Raw genomic sequence first — 24428 nt, 5'->3', positions numbered from 1 at the left:
GTGGGTGATTACTAAGAGTAAGTCCCTGTTGAGAGTCACTGTTGAAAGTGACTGGCATAGTCGCCGAGAGGGGGGGAGCAGAGGGGACAAAATTCCCTGGGCCTGGTCCTCCAAGGGGGGCCCTGTGCCGGGGTCTCTCTCTCCTGCTCGGTCAGGGCCTGAGTGATCGTGTCCTGACAGGAGCAGGAAAGAGAAAACTCTGGCGCCGTGCCCGGGCCCCCCTTGGAGCTGGAGAGGACCTGGAGGAGCACCTCCAGCACCCCCAGCATGCTGGGGCAGGCAATTGACAGAAGAGCAGCGCTGGAGGAACACGTTTTCTGCTGGCTGGGCCTCAGGATCTCCACCAGCGAAGGTAATTGGATTGTGTGTGGGGGGGTTGACAACCCTTTACCAGGAAAAAAAAATCTCTGCAGTATACCGAAAATGACACAAACCAAATTAGCATACAGACCAGGAATTAGGAGGACAGTCTTGCCAACTCTGAAAAACAATGTGTTATCAAAATCTCAGAACCTAACAAACAGATCCCTATTCAGACACTTGGCCTTGCAGTCATACATGCAGAACAGAGATAGCCCCTCTTCAAATTCTTCAAAAATTAACCTGAAATCCTAAGAAGTTAGACTCTGCATGCAGCACCATACCAGAAAAACAGAAAGAAACATGTTGCTATATATTGCAAAATATGATAGCAGATGTAAGTTCTCAAAGTGGACATGTTCCAAACACTAAAATGAAGATAAAATGATTTTTTTCTACCTTTGTTGTCTGGTGACTTTGTTTTTCTGATCATGCTGTCCCAGTATCTGATTCTGCTGCTCTCTATCTGTTCCCTTGACTGTGTTTCCAGGGTCTGTGCCGGAGCCGCTGGTTGGGAGGTGGGGATAGCAGGGGCGTATCTGCGTGGGGCCTCAAGGGCCTGGGCCCCCGCAGATTTCGCCCTGGACCCCCCTACCGCTGCCAACCCTCCCCCCGCCGTTGCTGTCGCCTACCTTCGCTGGCAGGGGACCCCAACCCCCGCCAGCCGAGGTCCGCGTCCTCCTGCCGCTGCCGGCTGCTGTTAAAAGAATTCCGTCAGCTGGCGGGGGACCCCAAACCCCCGCCAGCCAAGCCGAGGTCCTTTCATTTCTTCTTCCACTAAAGCTGGCGCCGAAAGTTTCTTCTGAGTCTGACGTCGCTGCACATTGTACGTGCAGGACGTCAGACTCAGAAACAGAATGAAGCTCATTCTGTTTCTGAGTCTGACGTCCTGCACGTACAACGTGCAGCGACGTCCGACTCAGAAGAAACTTTCGGCGCCAGCTTTAGTGGAAGAAGAAATGAAAGGACCTCGGGTTGGCTGGCGGGGGTTGGGGGTCCCCCGCCAGCTGACGGAATTCTTTTACAGGCAGCGCAAGAGGACGCGGACCTAGGCTGGCGGGGGTTGAGGTCCCCCTCCAGCGAAGGTAGGCGACAGCAACGGCGGGGGGAGATTGCCAATGGCAGCGGCTGGGGGGAGGGGGATCGGCAATGGCGGCGGCGGCGGGGGGGGCTATAATGTGCCCCCTCATTCTGGCCCTGGCCCCCCCTACCGCCGCAGTTCAGATACGCCCCTGGGGGATAGTGCTGGGCAGACTTGTACAGTCTGTGCCCTGAAGAGCACAGGTACAAATCAAAGTAGGGTATACACAAAAAGTAGCACATATGAGTTGTCTTGTTGGGCAGACTGGATGGACTGTGCAGGTCTTTTTCTGCCGTCATCTACTATGTTACTATGTATTTATTTCTTTTCTTTCGTCCTTCATTTCTTGCCCTCCATAAGTAAAAGCTGGGTCCTCCGCAGACTTGACTGTCCAGTGGATCCAGCTTCTGCCTATTTTCTCCATCCATCTCCTCTCTTCCTTTTCACTCATCTGATCTCCTTCCTCGCTCTTCCCTCCATGTCCAGCATTTCTTCTCTCTCCCTTCCCTCTCCTCCATCCTTGTCTAGCATTTCTCCTTTCTCCCCTCTATTCATGTTCCTCTCGCTTCTCTCCCTTCCATCCATGTCCAGCATTTCTTCTCTTTCTCCCTTCCCCTCCATCCATGTGCATCTCCTTTCTGTCTTCCCTCCCCTCCATCCATGTCCAGAATTTCTCCTGCCCTCCCCTCCATCCATCCATGTCCTGAAACTCTCCTCTTTCTCCTACCCTCCCCTCCATCTATCCATGTCCTGAAGCTCTCTCTCCCCTGCCCTCCCCCTCCATCCACCCATGTCCAGCAACTGTCCTCTCCCCTACCCTCTATCCATCCATATACAGCAATTCTCCTCTCTCCGCTGCCCTCCCCTCCATGTCCAGCAATTTCTCCTCTCTCCCTGGGCCCTGCCCTCCCATGCATATCCATCTATGGCTTCGATGCTCCCATGTCCACCTGCCTGCCCTCTTTTTGCTCCTGCCACCCTGCATGGTTTAAATCTTTTATTTACCTCCATTGCAGCGGCCACATCAGTGAAAGCACTGCCTGTCTCTAGCGTTCCCTTCGTTTCCTGTCATTGTCCTGCCCTCGCAGAAAGAGGAAATGACGTCAGAAGAAGGTGGGACACTGACGGGAATGAAGGGAAGATGAGACGGGAAGGGCTTTCACTGCGGCTGCTGTGACGGAGGTAAATCAAAGATTTAAACCCCTCAGGGTGGTGAGAGGTGAGGTAAGCAGCATGCCTACCTTGATCAACGCTGGGTTGTGCCACCTCTGGGAGCCAGCTCACCTGCCAGAACAACTGGCTCGAAAGAGCTTTAAAAATTTAACAACCGGCTCTTGCGAGCCGGCTCCAGCACACCACTGCTGCAAGCCCCTGCCAAGTGACCTGAAAAAGAAGGGGAATCCATTTAAAAGAAGGGAATCCATTGGCTAAGGACAAGAAGAGTTGCTGCTAGGAAAAAACTAAGTGTGAAGGAGAGCTCTAGCTATGCAGTGGAGAGACCCAGCGCAAGAGCGTGGGTTAGGAGCCAGGGAGTACCCATCCCGAGGCTAGTGTGTGCCAATGCAAGGGCCACCCAGGAGGGTCTGAACCTGAAACACTAAGAGAAATACTGTCTTTAGGGATAGGCACGGATTGGAGCTGAACAAAGTGTAAATAATCCTGTTTCAGAGTACCTTGTAAAATATACCTGAAGGGAGGAAGAATACAGGAGTTCCTCTTGGGAATATCAGGAGAACAAGTTATTTAAAGATTGCACCAAGTGATGGAGAGTTTATGCAGTTGGAATGTTCCTGTGGTTTCAAGTTGAAGAATAAACTGTGTTTTAAGATGCTGACTACAGAGTGGTCATTTTGGACTAGACAGTGTATCGCTGTCCCCTCAAGACAGGCTATTTTAACTGCCAGCCTTACTTCCCACAGGGAGTTTGGACCTTGACTTTCAGGTTCCTGGGGGAGAAGAGGGTAATGTCACCCGCTAACACTTCTTTCCTCAGGGGGAGGCACCATGCGCCAAGTGAGTGAGTGAGGGTTTAACGGAATCTGCCCTTTGCGGGGGCTCCAGCCACTCGAACCCCAGACCCAGAAGTGCCTAGGTAAAGGGGTGTTACATTAGTAAATAGCTTCCACTGCATAAAATGGGACTTGTGGTGAACCCAATACTCTTGTGACTCACTAGAACACCTGTGACACCACAACAGGGTTTTTTTTTTAAATTTTCAATTAATAATGGGGAAAACTCAGTGCTCCTAGATTTCACTCTGGGTTTATCACACTACTTGAAAGCATATACATACTGACAATGGCTGGAAACACTACCTGACTTGTCTAATGCAGACATTTTAGACTTCCCCATAATAATATCCAAGTGCCAAATGTGCCCAAACCATCAATAATAGAGTTCCAGATTCAAAATTCAAGAAGTACTTTCACATCTCATGGTACGCTTATATGCTTAGCAATGAAAGTCAAATTTTTCTATGTAAATGTCCAAAAACCTATCTCAAAGTGGAGCAAATAGCGGTGGTGAATAATGCATGTTGATGATTGTTAGTGGGTGGTAGTGCGTTTTGGTAAATCTAACCCAAATCTTATTGTTTATTTAAAGCCTAGTACTGCATCATATCACCTAATCATAGAGGAATGCAGACATTCGATAAGGACCTTGTTGAATAAAACTTTGCTCAAACCAGGCATAAAATCTTGAAAGAAACCATGTTGACCTGGATCTTTAATAAATAAGAATTCTAAGCCAATGGCTATTCATGGCTTATTCTGTACAGATATTCAAATTCGTAACAAAGCAAAAGTCAGTTTCAGACACCAGAAATAGAAGCTGTTTATTCTCTTCTAAGGCAATATTTATTCAGAACAAGGAAAAATATTATAATTAAAAAATGCAAGACTACTATTTAATTCTATGAATCCAGAGTGGTGGTGTGGCACTAGTTCAATTGTGGGCTTCTAAGTCAATTTAATAGAATTATAGTCCTAGATTAAAAGGTACAGCTGGAGAAAAAAAATCGTGTACCGTTTACAATTTATGCATCTGTTAATGCTATCTGGAAAAGATTCACTGGGCCCAATATTCAAAGTCATTTACCTGAATAATGGTGGATGTTAGCCCTGACTACACTATTTATCTGGATATCTACTGATACTCAGTGGCACAAACCCCTAAATTCTGTATATGGCGCCTTAAGTTGTGCGTGCTAATTTGGCTGCACGGCCAAATTGCGTGCACAACTTAATTGATTAACAAGCCAATCAGCACTGATAATTGGTACTTAATCAATTAGCGGCACTAATTGGCTTTAATTAGAATTTACAGGAATAACTTTCTAGGTGTAATCTATAACGCGGTGCACATGAATTCTAACAAGCACAGTTGAAAAGGGGGTGTGGCCATGGGCAGGTTGTGGGCTTTTCAAAAAACTATGTGCACTAATATAGAATACACCCAATCTGTACCTTAGGCGCAAGTATTTAGCTCTGGTTTTTGGTGGCCTAAATGAGTACGCCTAAATTTTAGTCACAAGAATGGTGGGTTAGCGTATTCTATAAACTATGCCTAACTTTAGGTGTAGTTTATAGAATTACATTAAATGCAGGGTTTTATGGCACTGATTTTTAAGGCGCCATATCTAGAATTTTCCCCATTGTGTACAATGCTGCTGAATATCATTGTAGAGCACCTTACCACTATCCGGTTAGGGCGGGCCAGCATGGGGGTGGAGCTAAGGTGACACCAGAAGTTATCCAGTTAGTCAGTCCACCATCAGGATAACTAGACAGATAAAACTAGGATAGCAAAAAGGCATTCATAACTTTATGCAGATAGCGGACTGAATGTAGCCATTATCCAGCACTAGTCACCACTGAATCTGGACAATCAGCGCCAGCCATTAACTAAATACTAGTGTTGAATATCTGGATTTTTTTAAATATCTGGGGTCACCAGCTTTTATAAAAAATGCCATCCACTGAGGCTAAATATCGGTCAGTTCCTTGGTACTTGACAGGAGAGATACCTTGGTAGTATTTGAGACATTAATATTTTATTAGTAAAGGTAAGGTTGCTAGTCTGTTTTCCCTTATGGGAGCAGCTACTATTCACCATACAGGAAAGTCAACATCCCACGTGTCTTGACCGGTCTGGAGGGTCTAGAGGAAAGAAAATTAGCAGGTAAGATCTAAGTTCACCATATTGTTGTAAGCTTTGAAAAGGAGTTGTCATGTTTTAGAGTTTTAAAAAAAAAGTCATGATATTTGTAGAAGTAAAATGTCCCCTGTCCACATGCTTTATGATGTTTGACATTAGAACTGCACTATAAGCAGCATGTTTTCCAATTTCTGCACGCAATTTTGAGTGTGGTAACTGTATGGGAACATGCTGGAGACACCACAACAGTTAGCACATAGGCTTTGTACTTATTACACAGTAATTTTTACACACATAGTATATGCACAACATAAATGGTTGCTTGACCCCTAGTGGTAATACAGTACTACTACAACTAATCATTTCTATAGCACTACTAGACATACAGTGGTGGAAATAAGTATTTGATCCCTTGCTGATTTTGTAAGTTTGCCCACTGACAAAGACATGAGCAGCCCATAATTGAAGGGTAGGTTATTGGTAACAGTGAGAGATAGCACATCACAAATTAAATCCGGAAAATCACATTGTGGAAAGTATATGAATTTATTTGCATTCTGCAGAGGGAAATAAGTATTTGATCCCTCTGGCAAACAAGACCTAATACTTGGTGGCAAAACCCTTGTTGGCAAGCACAGCGGTCAGACGTCTTCTGTAGTTGATGATGAGGTTTGCACACATGTCAGGAGGAATTTTGGTCCACTCCTCTTTGCAGATCATCTCTAAATCATTAAGAGTTCTGGGCTGTCGCTTGGCAACTCGCAGCTTCAGCTCCCTCCATAAGTTTTCAATGGGATTAAGGTCTGGTGACTGGCTAGGCCACTCCATGACCCTAATGTGCTTCTTCCTGAGCCACTCCTTTGTTGCCTTGGCTGTATGTTTTGGGTCATTGTTGTGCTGGAAGACCCAGCCACGACCCATTTTTAAGGCCCTGGCGGAGGGAAGGAGGTTGTCACTCAGAATTGTACGGTACATGGCCCCATCCATTCTCCCATTGATGCGGTGAAGTAGTCCTGTGCCCTTAGCAGAGAAACACCCCCAAAACATAACATTTCCACCTCCATGCTTGACAGTGGGGACGGTGTTCTTTGGGTCATAGGCAGCATTTCTCTTCCTCCAAACACGGCGAGTTGAGTTCATGCCAAAGAGCTCAATTTTTGTCTCATCTGACCACAGCACCTTCTCCCAATCACTCTCGGCATCATCCAGGTGTTCACTGGCAAACTTCAGACGGGCCGTCACATGTGCCTTCCGGAGCAGGGGGACCTTGCGGGCACTGCAGGATTGCAATCCGTTATGTCGTAATGTGTTACCAATGGTTTTCGTGGTGACAGTGGTCCCAGCTGCCTTGAGATCATTGACAAGTTCCCCCCTTGTAGTTGTAGGCTGATTTCTAACCTTCCTCATGATCAAGGATACCCCACGAGGTGAGATTTTGCGTGGAGCCCCAGATCTTTGTCGATTGACAGTCATTTTGTACTTCTTCCATTTTCTTACTATGGCACCAACAGTTGTCTCCTTCTCGCCCAGCGTCTTACTGATGGTTTTGTAGCCCATTCCAGCCTTGTGCAGGTGTATGATCTTGTCCCTGACATCCTTAGACAGCTCCTTGCTCTTGGCCATTTTGTAGAGGTTAGAGTCTGACTGATTCACTGAGTCTGTGGACAGGTGTCTTTCATACAGGTGACCATTGCCGACAGCTGTCTGTCATGCAGGTAACGAGTTGATTTGGAGCATCTACCTGGTCTGTAGGGGCCAGATCTCTTACTGGTTGGTGGGGGATCAAATACTTATTTCCCTCTGCAGAATGCAAATAAATTCATATACTTTCCACAATGTGATTTTCCGGATTTAATTTGTGATGTGCTATCTCTCACTGTTACCAATAACCTACCCTTCAATTATGGGCTGCTCATGTCTTTGTCAGTGGGCAAACTTACAAAATCAGCAAGGGATCAAATACTTATTTCCACCACTGTATGCAATGCTCTACATATTATATGCAGGTACTTTCTCTGTCCCTAGAGGGCTCACAATCTAAGTTTTTGTACCTGAGGCAATGGAGGGTTAAGTGACTTGCCCAAGGTCACGAGGCGTTGCAGTGGGACCTGAACCCAGGTTGCTAGGACCAAAGTCCGCTGCACTAACCGTTAGGCTACTCCTCCACTCGTATAGCAAGTACAACTGCTAAGGGTTGCTGGTGCCATTTTGAACATAATGCTAGCAGTGATAACAGCAACTGGGGATTGCATGTACCTCGACCCCACTAGACCTCAGAGATTTATAAAGGTAGTTTTGGGGGAAGGGGGATTACAGGAAGGTTGGAGGGTTTGCAGGGCATTTTGGGAGGGGGATATATTGTAGGAAGGCTTCAGGGGAGGTTATGTACCTACTGGTAGGTTATCGTGGGTAGGAGAAACAAATACCCATCCCCTTTATGAAGTGGCCCAGGAGCATCGGCCCATGGTTTTGCAGCATGATGCTCCTGGCCACTATGAATAGCGCAGCTTGCAAGGCTGATTGCAAGCTGTGTTATTCATATACCGTGGGAGTGACTGAAATACGACAGGTTAGTCACTCCAGAGGAAGTTAAAGTGCAGTTGTCTGACCTTTTTGGCACTTTAACCCCCCCCCCCCCCCCAAAAAAAAAAAAAAAAAAAAAATTATTACTCACATTTTGATATCAACGCGAGGCTGGGGAGAACTTCGATTATTTAGATCAGTATGCTGTTTGCAAAATGTAAGGCGAATACTTGGCTTTTTGGGGTTGCCTTCTAAGTTGAAATCAAAGAAAATCAACCCCATCACCACCACCACCACCACACCCAAAATGCACACTCATTTAATTTGCAAAGGTTTTAAACTTCATGTATATGGTAGAATGTCCTTAGGTTTTCAAGGATCTGAGAGAATGATGAGAAGGGGTTGGGATAAGGTATAGTTAATTTAAATTAGCACATGCTATTTTGTTTCCCTCTAATACATTCATCACATAACCACACAACAAGTCAGTCATCATGTTGGTACATAACAGTAATAAATGGGACAGAGATTTAAAGTGAATCACAATTTTTTTCTTTTTATATGACATCAGTCTCACTTAGATGTTATACATAGAGTACATTCATTAATCTATTGCATCTTTTAATGCTTCAGTTGCTCATGACTATGCTGAATAGACAACAATAACATTTGATTTGTCTATTCAGTGCATAAGACCATCATTTAATTCCCCTGTAAGGATATCCTGGGATGTTTTAGAATTACATGTTGAGGTATATTGGTAGCACATTGTGTGCTTCACTAATTAGGAGAGGCTATCTTGAATACTCATTTGTTTCTCACCTCACTGAGTCTGCACAGAAGGAAGAATATTGTAAATGTAGTTTATTTGCAAAATATCTATCAGATGAGAAAAAGAAAAACAATAAACTAGTTTCTAGCTTTTTCACATTGGGCAGCATCACGAGTAGGATGACTGCCTAATTTTGACTGCACTGTCTTTTCCATTTGAAAACTGATAGAGCAACCTATAGCCTTTATGGCAGGCATTTGCTTAAAACAATTCAGAGCTCAGGCAACTTTAATTGATTCTATTTAAACAATAATCAACACAGCCGTTGTGCCAAAATATCTTCCAGGTTTGGCTTACTAAATATAGCCAACATTTGGTGCCTCTTAGAAAGCACAACCAGATGCCGGCCAGAGAAATTATGCATGCCAGGTATTATCTTACAGGTTTGTATCTGGTTTCTGTGGGTCTGTCCTAGCAATGTTCCGTGTGTTTTAACTGCATTATTCATTTTTGGCTGTCTCCTCAGGAAGCTGCGTATTAAGCAGGCTTTACCAATCCATAGGAGTTGTATATTCCTCCCTATACTAGGCCTATAAGATGGGCCTGCTAGCCCTCAGATTTGCTGTCATTAGCATAAATTTAGTTTCTCCCTACAGCTGCATGTAGGCAGAGTGCATGATGAGTACATGGAAAGAATTGGTCACATGTCAAAGAGAAACACAAGAGGAACTGAGGCTATGCGGCCCATATATGGCAGATAAAAATGGATATAACCTTGATGGTGAAGAGAGACTGAGGACCTTCCAAAGAAGGAAATGTTCCTCCAAAAATATGTGTTCAGAGAGGACACAGGTGTTTCATGCAACTTGTTTGCTGTTGCTGGGATCACGCTTTATTGATAAGGGATTAGCCAATGGCCACTAAGTGTGCATGTGAACAAAAGCAGGAAAGGATGATTGAATAGAAGAAGTTGTCATTTTTGTATACATATAAAAAATAACATAGTATTACCATATATTGTGTAATGAAGAAAACAGGAAATCCTTATATGAACAAATAAGTTAGATTAGGAGAAATCACATGATTTAGAAGAAATTAAACTTGTAACAGTATATAAGTGAAGACAAAGAAAGTTTTGCTAAGCAGATTTTGTTATTCAGTCTTTGCGTCTGGCTTTTCTGGGTGACAACCTGCTCCAGAGAGATCAATTATTTTGTATTGGCGTAGAGAAATACCAATAAAGATTTTTACTGGTTGCGCCAAATCTAATTCTGAATTGTCTCTTATTCCAGCCTGGGAGTTTATCTCTGAGGGCTAGTGTCCTCCCCTCCTAGGGGGCAAGGGACATGGGGGACATTACAGAGTGAAGGCAGATTGGTTTGTTCTGGGGCTTTAGGTTTTGGTCATCCTAATGCTACTCCTCACCAATTGCTGATACTGCTAAAGCAATAATAGGTATTGTGTCACCCTATCAGGGAAGAAAGAACACTATGTAGTGAGAGCTTCAAGGTTATTTCTCAATCCAGTCCATACTTGTCTACCTCCTTATGCTCCTGTCTACTCTTTTCCATTTTTGAGAGGCATGAACTAGTTATTTTTTATAATCCAAAATAACACTTTACGTATACTGAAAATAATTCACACAGTCACAGGTGGCCTTCTAACATCAGTGATGCAAATGCCTGCTAAGACATCTGGCTCAGTTACAGCATACAAACACTTGACGTTTACCATGAGATTTATGAAGTAAGTTCTATGGCTGAAACAAGGTTATCAGGAACAATTCCTTTTTGATTTTTTTAAATTTTACAATTGTATATTGGTACCTCAAAGTATTTTTTTCCAGTTATAAAAAAGTAAAGTTAGCAAATGAGACCCCAATAGTAACAAATACTGTAATTGGGAAAAATATTTTTCCCTGTATATAGAACTATTGCATTTCCAACATACAGATGTCCAGTTATCAAGTTGCTTCATCGAACTGTATGCCATTGCTAACAGTTCTTCTGTTTTGCCTTCTACACTTTACGTCTTGCAATCGATTTCAGGAAATGCCGCCCCAGGGATCTGGTTCCGTATGTGAGAAACCTATATTTCTCCACGTTCCTTTTGATGATCAAGATTTTGACAGACCATGATCAAGTCTTTTCTGTGTAGTGGCTTTGACATAGAAAACGTTTATTATACACTTATAATTTCCCAGTGATATTACAATGTTAGTGCCATCAAACAGGCATGACTTCAGGTGCAGGGCCCTCTGAGCACTGCTGTGAGTTTGTTCCTGTCTGCGATACTGGTACTAAAATGGTATCCTTAATGTCAGTGTTCTGGATAACTGAAGAATTCTTTTCCTCCAACTTTTTGGCTGTGTCTGGGCAGTTCTGCACGAAAATCACTCGATTGTAAGCCTTCAGCCTGCGCCACAGCTGGATATAAACCTTACATTGTACATACATGAACACGAGGCCTCCTGTGAATCCAATGGCCACCACCACCAGCTTTGTCCAAAACGGCCATTCAAGGACACCTTGAAAATAAACAAGTTGAAAATGAAATTAGTCTCAATTTGGCTTTTTCTGGCAGGTAAATGGCTTTCATGAGGGAGATTCATATTAGCTGTGACTATCTGAATTGCACCATTGAGAACTTATGTATTGTAAAATGCATTACTACAATTAATATTCTGTTGCTATTGAAAGAACCTGAATCATCAAACATATAAATGGCAAGTGACCGACTCACCTGCAAATGCTTAGTAGAGACTTCCCTCTCTGTCCCGCCCTCGCGTCAAGATGTGATGATGTCAGAGGGCGGAACAGAGAGGGAAACGGAGTCGGATGCTGCCGCTGGAGCCTGGAAACGAACATTGCGCACAACCTCCACCCTCCCCCCATCCCTGCCACCGCTCCCTCCCCCCCTCCGTATCGGGCCCCCTGCACTGACCTGACAGCGCCTCTCACCTCCGTGTGGAAGCGCTGCAGGCAGCAGCAGAGCGATCTGCTGCTGCCTGCAGCGCTTTCACACGGAGTTGAGAGGTGCTGTCAGGTCAGTGCAGGGGGCCCGGCACGGAGGGGGGAGGGAGCGGCGGCGAGGAGGGTTGCTGGAAATCTCACCCGTTTTAACGGGCTTAATGGCTAGTATAATAATAAAAAGACTTGCCTCAAGGCCTACAGACATTCAGCCAAAGGCTAACAAAATAATCAGTCTTGTCTAAAAGTTCTAAATATAAGACAATGATTCTTTTTCCCCATGTTAACTACCATAGTATGGTTATTTTAATAGTGCCAAGAACTAGAAATGAATTATAGTTATGGTTTATTACATATAAACATTTCCTTTCAATTCTATATTCATTTTGTCCTCTGTTGCCCTCTATTTTTTCAGCTATTCCATCAAACACTATCATCTATGGAGTAAAGTGTCAAAAAACCTGGTGGGATTCCCCTTTGGTCATGGGCCCTGGGTGACTGCACCATCTGCTCTTTCTCCCTGTCATTTGTTAATGCAGAATGTGGGCTTGATTCTCCCACGTATTATACACAAAATAGTAGATGATTGCAGGTAAATGTAATTAGTCTTTCTACTCTGCATAGTTTTTTCAGAATGTACCCCAGCTTTCAGGCTCATGGCCTTCCTCCATCCTTCCAGCTCAACTTGAAGTAGCACAAACACTTCTACCCACATCCAGAATCTCCCTCGTGGTACAACCCATTCATAGGTGCGGACAAGGAGGAGAAAAAGAGAGGGGTTTGTGGCACTTCAGATAGTGCTGGGAAGGATGGTTTGATATTTTGGGTTGTGCTAGGAAGGAAAGAGACTGTAGTGACAGTAGTTTCCTATCAGCAGAAGCTTTGGAATAGGAAAGAAGGGGGATTGTGGACTGCTAGAGAGGTTAGGGTTTCCTCATCAGCTGAGGCTCGAGGATAGGCAGGTCTGGTGCGTGGGTATTAAATGTCCTAAGCAAATATTCAACCTTGCGTCCCCTCTCCCCAGCTCACACACATTTATTTATTTATTTATTGCATTTGTATCCCACATCTTCCCACCTTTTTGCAGGCTCAATGTGGCTTACAATGTATCGATCTTGATGGAAATAAATTGGAAAAAAGACAATTACTGTTACATAAAAATCTAGAGTAGCATGAAAACATTTCTGAATATAGGTAGGAGGAGATGTGTTACATTTACATTTGTTGGTCTTTGTGGTATGCTTTATTAAAGAGGTGGGTCGTCAGAAATTTGCGAAAATTTGTTAGTTCATAAATCGTTTTTAGGTTACACAGCAATGTGTTCCATAACTGTGCGTTCAAGTAGGAAAAGTTTGACGCATACATTAGCTTGTATTTTAGAACTTTGCAACTGGGGAAGTGCAGATTAAGGAATGTTCGGGATGATCTTTTAGCGTTCCTGGGTGGTAAGTCTATCAGGTCTGACATGTAGGCTGGGGCACTGCCATGGATGATTTTATGAACTAGGGAACATATCTTGAACATGATGCATTCTGTGAGTGGAAGCCAGTGTAACTTTTCATGTAGGGGTTTAGAACTTTCATATTTTGTTTTTCCGAAAATACGTCTGGCTGCGGTGTTCTGGGCTGTCTGAAGTTTCTTGATTATTTGCTCTTTACAGCCAGCGTAAAGTGCGTTACATAGTCTAGGTGACTGAGCACCATTGACTGTACCAGGTTGCAGAAGATGGTCCTTGGGAAGAATGGTTTTACTCTTTTTAATTTCCACATCTTCTTGGTAGTGTTTGTCGCATGACTTTCAAGTGTTAGATGTTGATCGATGGTGACGCCAAGGATTTTTAGGGTGTTCAAGACTGGAAGAGACAGGTTTGGTGTATTTATAGTGGTGAATTTGTTCGTGTTGTATTGTGAGGTAAGTATGAGGCATTGGTTTTTTCTGGGTTAAGTTTCAGCTGGAAAGCGTCCGCCCATGAATGCATGATGTGGAGACCTTGGTTGATTTCATTGGAAATTTCCTTTAGGTCTTGTTTTAATGGGATGTAGATCGTTACGTCATCTGCGTATATGTATGGGTTGAGGTTTTGGTTTGATAGTAGTTTGGCCAATGGTGTCATCATTAAGTTGAATAGAGTCGGCGAGAGGGGGGATCCTTGCGGAACTCCACATTCAGGTGTCCATGTGGCTGATGTAGTCGAGTTGGATACTACTTGATATGATCGTGTAGTTAGGACCCCTTGAAGAGAGGACCAGCGAGAATGAAGGCCTCCAGGGTGTAATCGGCACTAGAGGCCCAGCAAGGGAAAAGGCCTCTGTGGTGCAACCAGCACCAGGAGGGGGTGAGATCTGAGGGGACTGGTAGTGGGTGGACTGGTAGGGAAGGAAGAGAAACCTAGGCCACTCAACCACACCCACACACTAATCTAATTGGGCAGCAGGGAAAAGCTTATATTGTTGCCTGTACAAGGCAGACTAATGGACTGAACAGTGCATAAGTACATAAGTATTGCCATACTGGGAAAGACCAAAGGTCCATCGAGCCCAGCATCCTGTTTCCAACAGTGGCCAATCCAGGTCACAAATACCTGGCAAGATCCCCAAAAAAGTACAAAACATTTTATACTGCTTATCCCAGAAATAGTGGATTTTCCCCAAGTTCATTTAATAACGGTCTATGGCCTGGGGAACCCCACTAACTACCCTTCTCCATTGAGAATACTGACCATTTAACCCTACTCTCTGTTTTCTATCTTTTAACCAGTTTTTAATCCACTGACGTCAGACTCACCGGTCTATAATTTCCCGAATCTCCTCTGGAACCTTTTTTAAAAATCGGCGTTACATTGGCCACCCTCCAATCTTCCGGTACTTCACTCGATTTTAAGTGGGAGAAAGACCAGGTCATTGACTGTTGATGCCAGAGGGCATATGTTGAAATAGTATTTGGTTTACGAGGTTAACTGTCATTATATTTGGTTTGTTAGGTTTGCTAAAGAAAGCTCTGAGCAACAGGCTTTAGGGCTATGGTGTACAAGGAATGAATAATAGTATATATTTATATATATTTGTGTAAATGGTTAAATAAAGCATGTTTAAGTTATTAGGCAGCCCTGTTCACAGCCTTTTTTATTATTGTTCCTGGGTGGCGAAGAGGGTAATCCCACCCCATCAGCACTTTTCTTCTCCAGGTGGAGGCACTGAGCGCCAATTAAGCGTCCAATTGAGGCTGCCTTCAAGAGGCTTATGCCAGGTTGAACCCCCAAATCCAGGAGTGTCCAGTAAGGGGGGGCATACACATATGTAATGTGAGCAATTTTCAGCATCCATTTATATGGGTAGATGGGCTATTTAAAAAGTGCTACCCCCCCCCCCCCCCCCCCCCCACACACACACACACACACTTTGTAGCTAAAAAAGTAATGGATCTGAGTTTTCTGGCAGTCACTGTTTCACACTGATTTTTGCTGCTCTACAGAAATGGTTGCAGGCATTTCCTTTATCTGTGTTAGCTAAAGAAGGAACGGTAAGTTGTGTAACAGCTTAAAACATAACATGCACCTCCTGCTGGCCAAACTAGAGAAATACACTTCAAGAATTAAGATAGTTTTACAGGCATAAAACACGCTATTCTGTCACATGGAGGGGCATAATCGAAAGGGACGCCCAAGTTTTGCTGAGGACGTCCTCGCAAAACGTCCCGGTGGAGGGGGGGAACCCGTATTATCGAAACAAGATGTACGTCCATCTTTCGTTTTGATAATACGGTCAGGGACGCCCAAATCTTGACAAGATGGTCGTCCCTAGACTTGGTCATTTCTAATTTTCGGCAATAATGGAAACCAAGGACGCCCATCTCAGAAATGACCAAATGTAAGCCCGTTGGTCATGGGAGGAGCCAGAATTCATAGTGCACTGGTCCCCCTGACATGCCAGGACACCAACCGGGCACCCTAGGGGGCATTGCAGTGGACTTCAGAAATTGCTCCCAGGTACATAGCTCCCTTACCTTGTGTGCTGAGCCCCCCAACCACCCCCCCCCCCAAAACCCACTACCCACAACTGTACACCACTACCATAGCCCTTACGGGTGAAGGGGGCACCTAGATGTGGGTACAGTGGGTTTCTGGTGGGTTTTGGAGGGCTCACATTTACCACCACAAGTGTAACAGGTAGGGGGGATGGGCCTGGGTCCACCTGCCTGAAGTGCACTGCAGTACCCACTAAAACTGCTCCAGGGACCTGCATACTGCTGTGATGGAACTGAGTATGACATTTGAGGCTGGAACAAAATATTTTTAAAGATGTTTTTTGAGGGTAGGAGGGGATTAGTGACCACTGGGGGAGTAAGGGGAGGTGATCCCCGATTCTCTCCGGTGGTCATCTGGTCAGTTCGGGCACCTTTTTGTGACTTATTCTTAAGAAATACAGGACCAGGTAAAGTCGTCCAAATGCTCGTCAGGGATGCCCTTTTTTTATCCATTATGGGTTGAGGATGCCCATGTGTTAGGCACGCCCAAGTCTTGCCTTTCGCTATGCCTCCGACACGCCCACATGAACTTTGGTCGTCCGCGTGACAGAAAGCAGTTGGGGACGCCCAAAATTGGCTTTTGAGTATGCCGATTTGGGTGACCCTGTGAGAAGGACGCCCATCTTCTGATTTGTGTTGAAAGATGGGCGTCCTTCTCTTTCGAAAATGAACCTGATGGTCACCTTAAGATCATCACATAGGATCACGCCCAAGTCCTGCTCCTCTTTCTTGCACACAGTTTCTTCTCCCCCTAAACTGTACTGTTCCCTCAGGTTTTTGCAGCCCAAATGCATGACCCTGCATTTTTTAGCATTAAATGTAAGCTGCCAAATTCAAGACCATTAAGCTAGGTTCCCCAAGTCCTTCTTAATGTTATCCACACCATCAGGGGTCTAATCCTATTGCAGATTTTGATATCATCCACAATGAGACAAACCTTACCGGTCAGCCCTTCAGCAATATCACTTACAAAAATGTTAAAAAGAACCGGCCCAAGACCAAACCTTGCTGCACACCACTGGTAACATCCTGTTCTTTGGAATGAGCTCCATTTACCACTACCCTCTGTCGCCTTCCATTTAACCAGTTCCTAACCCAGCTGAGCAGTTGGCGCAGAAAAAAAAATGAGCGCTATGTTCTATTCTGTAAGCAGTTCTCAGAGTTGAGTGCCATTTATAGAATAGTGCTTAGCACTGGGTTCCGCACCTAACTTTAAAGCATGAGGATTTATACCAGCTGAAACCTGGTGTAAATCCTCGTGCCTAAATTGGGCGCAGATCTGCCGTATTCTGTAACAGTGCACAGAAATTCTTGGAATGCCCATGACCCACCCATGCCCCTCCCATTCCTTTTCAGATCTGCGCATAACAATTTACGCTCACATCTTTATAGAATAGCGCCTAACAAGATGCACGTGTAAATCCTAATTATTGCCAATTATTGCCGGTAAGTTATTTTTAGCACCCAATTAATTGTACTGATTGGCTCATTACTGAAATTGTGTGCACAAATCGGGCACAGTCCCAAATTTGTGTGCATAGTTTACGCATCATAAATAGAAAGAGGGGCTAAATAACATAAGACCTGTATTCTCATTGGGGCCTATTTACTAACTATGGGGCCCTTTTACTAAAGCTTAGCATGTGATAATGAACATTAGTGGGTCCTAAATGCTATGGAGCTCATTTTCAAAAGAGAAAAACGTCCAAAAAGTGGCATACATCTGCATTTGGATGTTTTCTCACAAAAACGTCCAAATTGGTATTTTCAAAACCAATTTTTAGACATTTTTCTATGAAGTCCATCAAGGGGGCATGTCAGGGGCATGTTAAGGGTGGGATCTGGGCATTCCTAACATTTGGACAATTTTCAGCCATAATGGAACAAAACAAAAGCGTTCAGGACTACAACTAAGACATTTTGAGCTACACCTGTTTTTATAACGAATAAGGAGGCACAAAAGAGTGCCCTAAATGACCAGATGACCACTAGAGGGAATCAGGGATGACCCCACCCCAATATCCCCCCAGTGGTCACTGACCCCCCTCCCACCCCCACAAATGTGAATACAAATATGATTTAGCAGCCTCTATGACAGCCTCAGATGTTAGAGCCAGGTCTATTAGAGCAGCATGCAAGTCCATGGAGTAGTGTAGTGGTCATTGCAGTGCACCATGACTTGGGGGACTCAGGTCCCTATCTCCTTCTACCTGTCACATTTGTGGGGGAAACTGTGAGCCCTGCAAAACTCACCACAAACCCACTGTACCCACATATAGGTACCTCCTTCACCCATAAGGGCTATTGTAGTGGTGTACAGTTGTGGGCAGTGGGTTTAGGGGGGGGGGCTCAGCAGACAAGATAAGGGAGCAGCAGTGAGATGTGTACCTGAGAGCATGTTTTTGAAGTCCACTGCAGTGCCCCCCTAGAGTGCCCATTTATCTCCTGGGATGTCTGTGAGACCAGTCTACTAAAAATACTGGCCCCTCCTACATCCCAATGGCTTAATTTTCTCTGTTTTTCACTTGGACTTTTTTTTTTAAAGGACCAAAAAAACAAAACGTCCAAAGCACAAAACCTTTTTAGAAACAGTATTTTTCAAAAAACAAAAGATAGACGTTTTGCTTTTTTGAAAATGAACTTCCTTCCCTATTCAGATTTTGGAAGATTTTTGCAAAACGTCTGAAGTCGGACTTAGATGTCATATAAGAAATGCCCCTTTATATGTCCTATTCTATTGCTCATGTGTCTCCTAGTGCATGTTAAAGTCCGTTAGCTCACGCTAAGCTTTAGTAAAAGGGCCTCTATGCCTTTAACTCAAATTAAAGTGTGTTAATACATTAATACATATTAATAAAGTACTTTATTAGTCCTATATTTCTGTGTGATCATTGAGAGGACAATTTTCCAATAAATATCAAATGTACAGTTCATACTGTAGGGCTGATGCACTAAAGCAAACTAGGCTATAAGCACCAGTTAGCTTACAGTACATTTTACGCTGCTTATGCTAGAAATGCAGTATAAAATGTTTTGTACTTTTCTGGGATCTTGCCAGGTATTTGTGACCTGGATTGGCCACTGTTGGAAACAGGATGCTGGGCTTGATGGACCTTTGGTCTTTCCTAGTATGGCAATACTTATATACATATGTACCTTCAATTTGACCCCTTGACAAAGCATTCTGCAAAACGGATGCCTGTCGGGGTTCCGTTGGCAGATAAACAGCCTGGAATTATAGATAAGTCTGGCTGGTTGTAGGGTGCTTTAATTTCACTTGCCGCCATAAGTTACAACTTGTAGAGGACGGTTTTGAGATAAACCACAAAAACTTTTAAAAATGCATATAAAATCAAAAATTGAAGAATTGTAAACAAGACATTCGGTAGGAGAGGGATTAGTCAATAATTATAAAAAGATATCATTGGGCAAATACCCCAACACAGGGGAAAAAAAGTTGTGTGACAGCCCGCGAGTATATACGAGTCTTGCTTTTCCCCTCAGACTAAATGTGAGTTAGTATTGTAGCGCATAAACATGAACAACTGACTATCATTGGTTTTCAAGTATCCTAGAAATAAGCAATGGATTTTCCCCCAAGCCCATTTTAATAATGGCTTATGGACTTTTCTTTTAGGAAGCTAGCCAAACCTTTTTTAAACCCTGCTAAGCTAACTGCTTTAACTATAGTCTCTGTCAACAAATTCCAGAGTTTAATTACACATTGAGCAAAGAAATATTTCCTCCAATTAGTTTTAAATTTACTACTTTGTAGCTTCATTGCATGCCCACTAGTCCTAGTATTTTTTGGAAATAATAAACAAGCTATTCATGTCTAAGATAAGAACATAAGTATTGCCATACTGAGACAGACTAAAGATCCATCAAGACCAGCAATAAGGGAAATACCAGACTACATGAGAGAAGGGTATGGCCTTGAGCCACCGCTACGGTGGAGGGGCAGGGCTCATGGCTGATGATTCTCTTAGGGGGTTGTCAGGCTTGTAATGTATATTTATATTCAGTGATACTGGTATTGTGGAGCTTCCACTTAAAGCAACAGCGCAATGCTAGTTAAGCAGTTAGGATACTGATAATATGATATTACAATACTGATAGTCCACCCCCTTTAGAAAAATTTTAGTATAACACACTTCTGGTGTCTTACATATTATCTTCTGTTATTAGGCTGGGGAGCATAATTTTGTTTGATAATTCACTTAAGGCATCCGATATTCTTGGACCAGCCCTGGGGTCATCCTGGATTTGTCAAAGAATACTGCTATTACTATTTTCCTTTTCCTTGTGTTGTCTGTTGATTATGGGTTTTTTATATATACCCATAGAGTACAGTCTCGATTATCCAAAGTAAATGGGATTGACCAGTTGTCCGATAATTAAAAAGTTAGATAATGCAGAAAAAGTGGATGATACATAATTGAGAGGCATATGGAATATGTGTTTCAAATCTTGTTTATAAATACCACCCAGCATCCTGCTAACAGTATTATACATGTGCTTGTACTATAACATTTTTCATAGAAATACTGTACATTAATAAACAAAACTACAACTGTATACAGTAGTGTACTGCATTAATTTAAACACAGTAGTGTAGTTATTGGAGTAATGCATTTTAATTAGAACAAATTGGAACCAAACATTATTTTTTAAATTTTGCAACCAAGGTTTGTTTTCCTGTTTTATTTCTCTTTCTTGTGGCGAGGTCACTCCAGCGTCTCAACAACATAGCATCAGTAGCAGTCACTTCCTCTTGTTCCAGGTAAGTTAGTGCTGCCTCGAGAATCTTGACCCCTTCACTATGACTCATTTTTAAAATCTTGTTCACGTGCAGGCTCAGTGCAGTTGTCTTCATCATCACCATCATCTTCATTCTCACTCCGACTCACTATAGCAATCACATCACTGTTGGTTAGTTCTTCTTGCTCGACTTTCTGCGCCCATTCCGTTATGTCATCTTCACTAGCAGTCTCACAGCCTGGTATTTCTTGTAACAAAGGAAGGAGATTATCATCATCTTCCTCAGCCACTTCAAGTTCAGTCTCATCTCCTTATCCATTTTCATCTTCATTTTCTCCATGACCTTGCTAGGGTTTGTGGTTCAATTTCATCCCATTATTAAGTGATCCAATTAATAACATCTTTAATGTTCACTTTCTTTACCATTTTCTATATTCCTTTTCCATTATCTAATGCACAAACACACGTTGTTAAAAACTTACCGTGATATTTTTTATTTAATGTTTCAAGTACACCCTGGTCTATTGGCTGACACAATAAGGACATTGCAGAATGCATCTATATAAGTTTTCTTTTTTTTTGGGGGGGGGGTTGGGGGTCTGTGGTTAGGGTACATATAACTCCACTTTATTTGCAGTATCATTGGCTGCCAATAGAATATAGGGTTTTGCATAAGATTTTGATTATTGTACATAAGATCGTAAATGAAGGTACTCCTCCATGTTTGGTGCTGATGATTGGCATCTATGTGCCGGGAAGAAGCCTGAGATCCGGAGCCTTCTACTACTACTACTACTACTTAACATTTCTAAAGCGCTACTAAGGTTACGCGGCGCTGTACAATTTAACATAGAGGGACAGTCCCTGCTCAAAGAGCTTACAATCTAAAAGACAAGTGAACGGTCAGTCCGATAGAGGCAGTCAAATTGGGGCCGTCTGGATTTACTGAACTGTAGGAGTTAGGTGCCGAACGCAGCATTGAAGAGGTGGGTTTTAAGCAAAGACTTGAAGATGGGCAGGGAGGGGGCTTGGCGTATGGGCTCAGGAAGGTTGTTCCAAGCATAGGGTGAGGCGAGGCAGAATGAGCGGAGCCTGGAGTTGGCCTTCTCTCTACTGGCCTCCCTGGTAACGCGAGGGCCTGATTAATGGTAGGTGAGAAAGGAAAAATTGCTTTGACGTTTTACGGTGCATTTGTAAACCTTTTTTTTTTTTTTATGGCTTTTGGATTATCTTGAGGTGGTAACCAGGGAATCTGCAGAAAGTTAAGTATATTTATTATTGTATTTTATGGGGGGCTTAAGAGGCTGTTTTGGGATGAATGTGTCTTTACTATTTTATTGGTGTTCCATTCCTTTTAATTTTAATTTAAGTCACTTTGATGGATATGAAAAGTGATATATCAAGATTTCTTAAACTATTAAACTATTAATGTGACATTGGGAAGAAGAAAAATTACTCTAATTTCAACTCTTCCCAGTTCTTCCTTGTCAGGGTGAGATGGCGCATTGTCAATGAGAAAGATTGCTTTCCTAGGCAGGTTTAGCAATTTCAGAAACTTTTCTACAGATGGAACATATTCAGTGAAAAACCAGCTATGTAAAATGTGTCCATCCAGACATTCTTCTGGTGTTTATAGGAAACTGGAAGTGCAGCAGAAGCCAAGTTTTTAATAACCCTTGGAGTTCTTGACTTTCCAATAAATGTGAGTTGTAATTTATGTGTACCAGTTGCACTACTATAGGCTAGAATACTCACTCTTTCTGTTTATAATTGGGAGCTGAAGCTTTGAGCTGTGAAGCTAAAGTTCTTGCTGGCAACATTTTAAAATTACCAGTTTCATCACAATTACATATCTGCTCCCTTGATACTCTTTTTCTAATAAGACGATAAACCCAATAAAATCCTCCGAATCTGCTGACGGTTTTTCTCCAGAAACATTGAGCTGTCTGATTCCATATCTTTTTTCCAGCGATCAAGCCACCCACACTAGCAGTGAAATCAGGGTCAACTTTAAATTCCTTTAAAAGAACCCCAGAGTTTTCTCTTGTAATATAGGGCCTGATATTGACATGCCTTTGTCTCTTTACTGTGTGAACCATAGGAACAAAGTTTTGCTCGCCTTCTAATATTTGCATTTTTTTCATAGTTTTCCTAGTATTTAATCCATAATTAGAGGCACGATTGGAGTCTCATATCTCCAGCTCACTTCATTGTCTTTTCCAGTCAATAATGTTACTCTCCCCAATCCAAGTTTGGTTGCAATTTTTTTGCACGGACAAATCCTTATCCGTTCTTTTTAATGCTTCAAGTTTTTGGTCTATAGACAGTACAACTTTTTTTTCTCTCTTTTATAAAAAGTAAATGTAAAAGAAGAAACAATAATAAGAGTTTAAAAAATCTTCCCCCCGTTTACTAAGCCGTGCTAGCAGCTGCCATATGCTAATGCCGACACAGCCCATTCATTTTGAATGGGTTGTGTCGGAATTGTTGTGCGGCTTAGTAAACAGGGAGGTTTATGTCTCCAAGAATCTTACCTAGCACTGCTTCCTTTCAACTGAATATGACATCTTAGTAATGATGCAGTGATATCAGCAAATGTCTATTGGATAGAAAGATATAAAAATATAGGCAAATAAAGACCATATGGCCTACCCAGTCTGCCCATCCATTCAATCTATTCTCCCTATCACTGCCTTAGAGATCCTATGTACTTGTCCCAAGCTCTCTTGAATTCAGATACTGTTTTCATCTCCTCCAGAGCTTCATTTCAACTGAGACTTGCTCCTATGCATTTATGCTGCATAAGTATTTAAATGTCTCTATCATATCTCCCCTTTCTTGCTTTTCTTCCAAAGTATACATACATTTTATGACGAAGACCACTGACCATTTTAGTAGCTGCCCTCTGGACTGACTCCATCTTGTTTATATCTTTTTGAAGGTGCAGTCTCCAGAATTGTACACAATATTCTAAATGAGGTTTCACCAGAGTCTTATACAGGGGCATCATCACCTCCTTTTGCCTGCTGGCCATTCCTCTCCCTATGCACCTAAGCATCATTCTAGCTTTTACCGTTGCCTTTTCTGCCTGTTTGGCCACCTTAAGATCATCACATACAATGATCTTAAGGTGGTCAAAAGTTCTACACCCCCTAAACTGTACTGTTTCCTCGGGTTTTTGCAGTCCAAATGCATCACCATTCATTTTTTAGCATTAAATCTACGCTGCCAAATTCCAGATCTTCGCTAAGACCTTCCTCATGTTATCCACACCATCAGTGGTGTCTACCCTATTGCAGATTTTGGCATCATCTGCAAAGATGCAAACCTTACCAGACAGCCCCTTCCGCAATATCACTTACATAAATGTTTAAAAGAACCAGCCTAAGAACCCAACCTTGCTGCACACCACTGCTAACGTCCTTTTCCTTAGAATGAGCTCCACTTACCACTACCTTCTGTCTCCTTCCATGCAGTGGCGTTCCTAGGGGTGGGCAGTGGGTGCAGTCTGCCCCAGGTGCATGCCGCTGGGGAGGTGCCACGCGCCTGTCGGCGCCGCTCGTTCCGTGCTCCCTCTGCCCCGGAACAGGATCGTTTAGCTGGGGGGGGGGAGGTGTCGCTTCGCCGGGGGGGGGGGGCGCTGCACTCGGGGGGGGTGCATCCGTGATCCGCCCCGGGTGTCAGCCACCCATGCAACCTGTTCCTAACCCAGTCAGTCCCTGCATGGCACATACTGAGGGCACTCAGTTTATTTATTAGTCGTCTATGCAGAATAAACTGG

The 24428-nt window shown here is 43.3% G+C and overlaps 1 protein-coding gene across 1 annotated transcript in view; it reads right to left on the bottom strand.

Annotated features, from left to right (window-relative positions):
• Positions 1 to 8700: 8700 nt before the first annotated feature.
• The window catches only part of MARCHF1 (membrane associated ring-CH-type finger 1), a 165956-nt gene continuing 150228 nt past the window's right edge, over positions 8701 to 24428 (bottom strand). Inside the window, exon 4 of the mRNA XM_030192224.1 lies at positions 8701 to 11421. Within this exon, the coding sequence (XP_030048084.1) occupies positions 11120 to 11421 (302 nt within the window). The 3' untranslated portion in view covers positions 8701 to 11119. The remainder of the gene's footprint in view (positions 11422 to 24428) is intronic.

The sequence above is a fragment of the Microcaecilia unicolor genome, chromosome 2, assembly GCF_901765095.1.
Source record: "Microcaecilia unicolor chromosome 2, aMicUni1.1, whole genome shotgun sequence".
NCBI lineage: Eukaryota > Metazoa > Chordata > Amphibia > Gymnophiona > Siphonopidae > Microcaecilia > Microcaecilia unicolor.
This window is presented reverse-complemented; position numbering and strand designations above follow the sequence as displayed.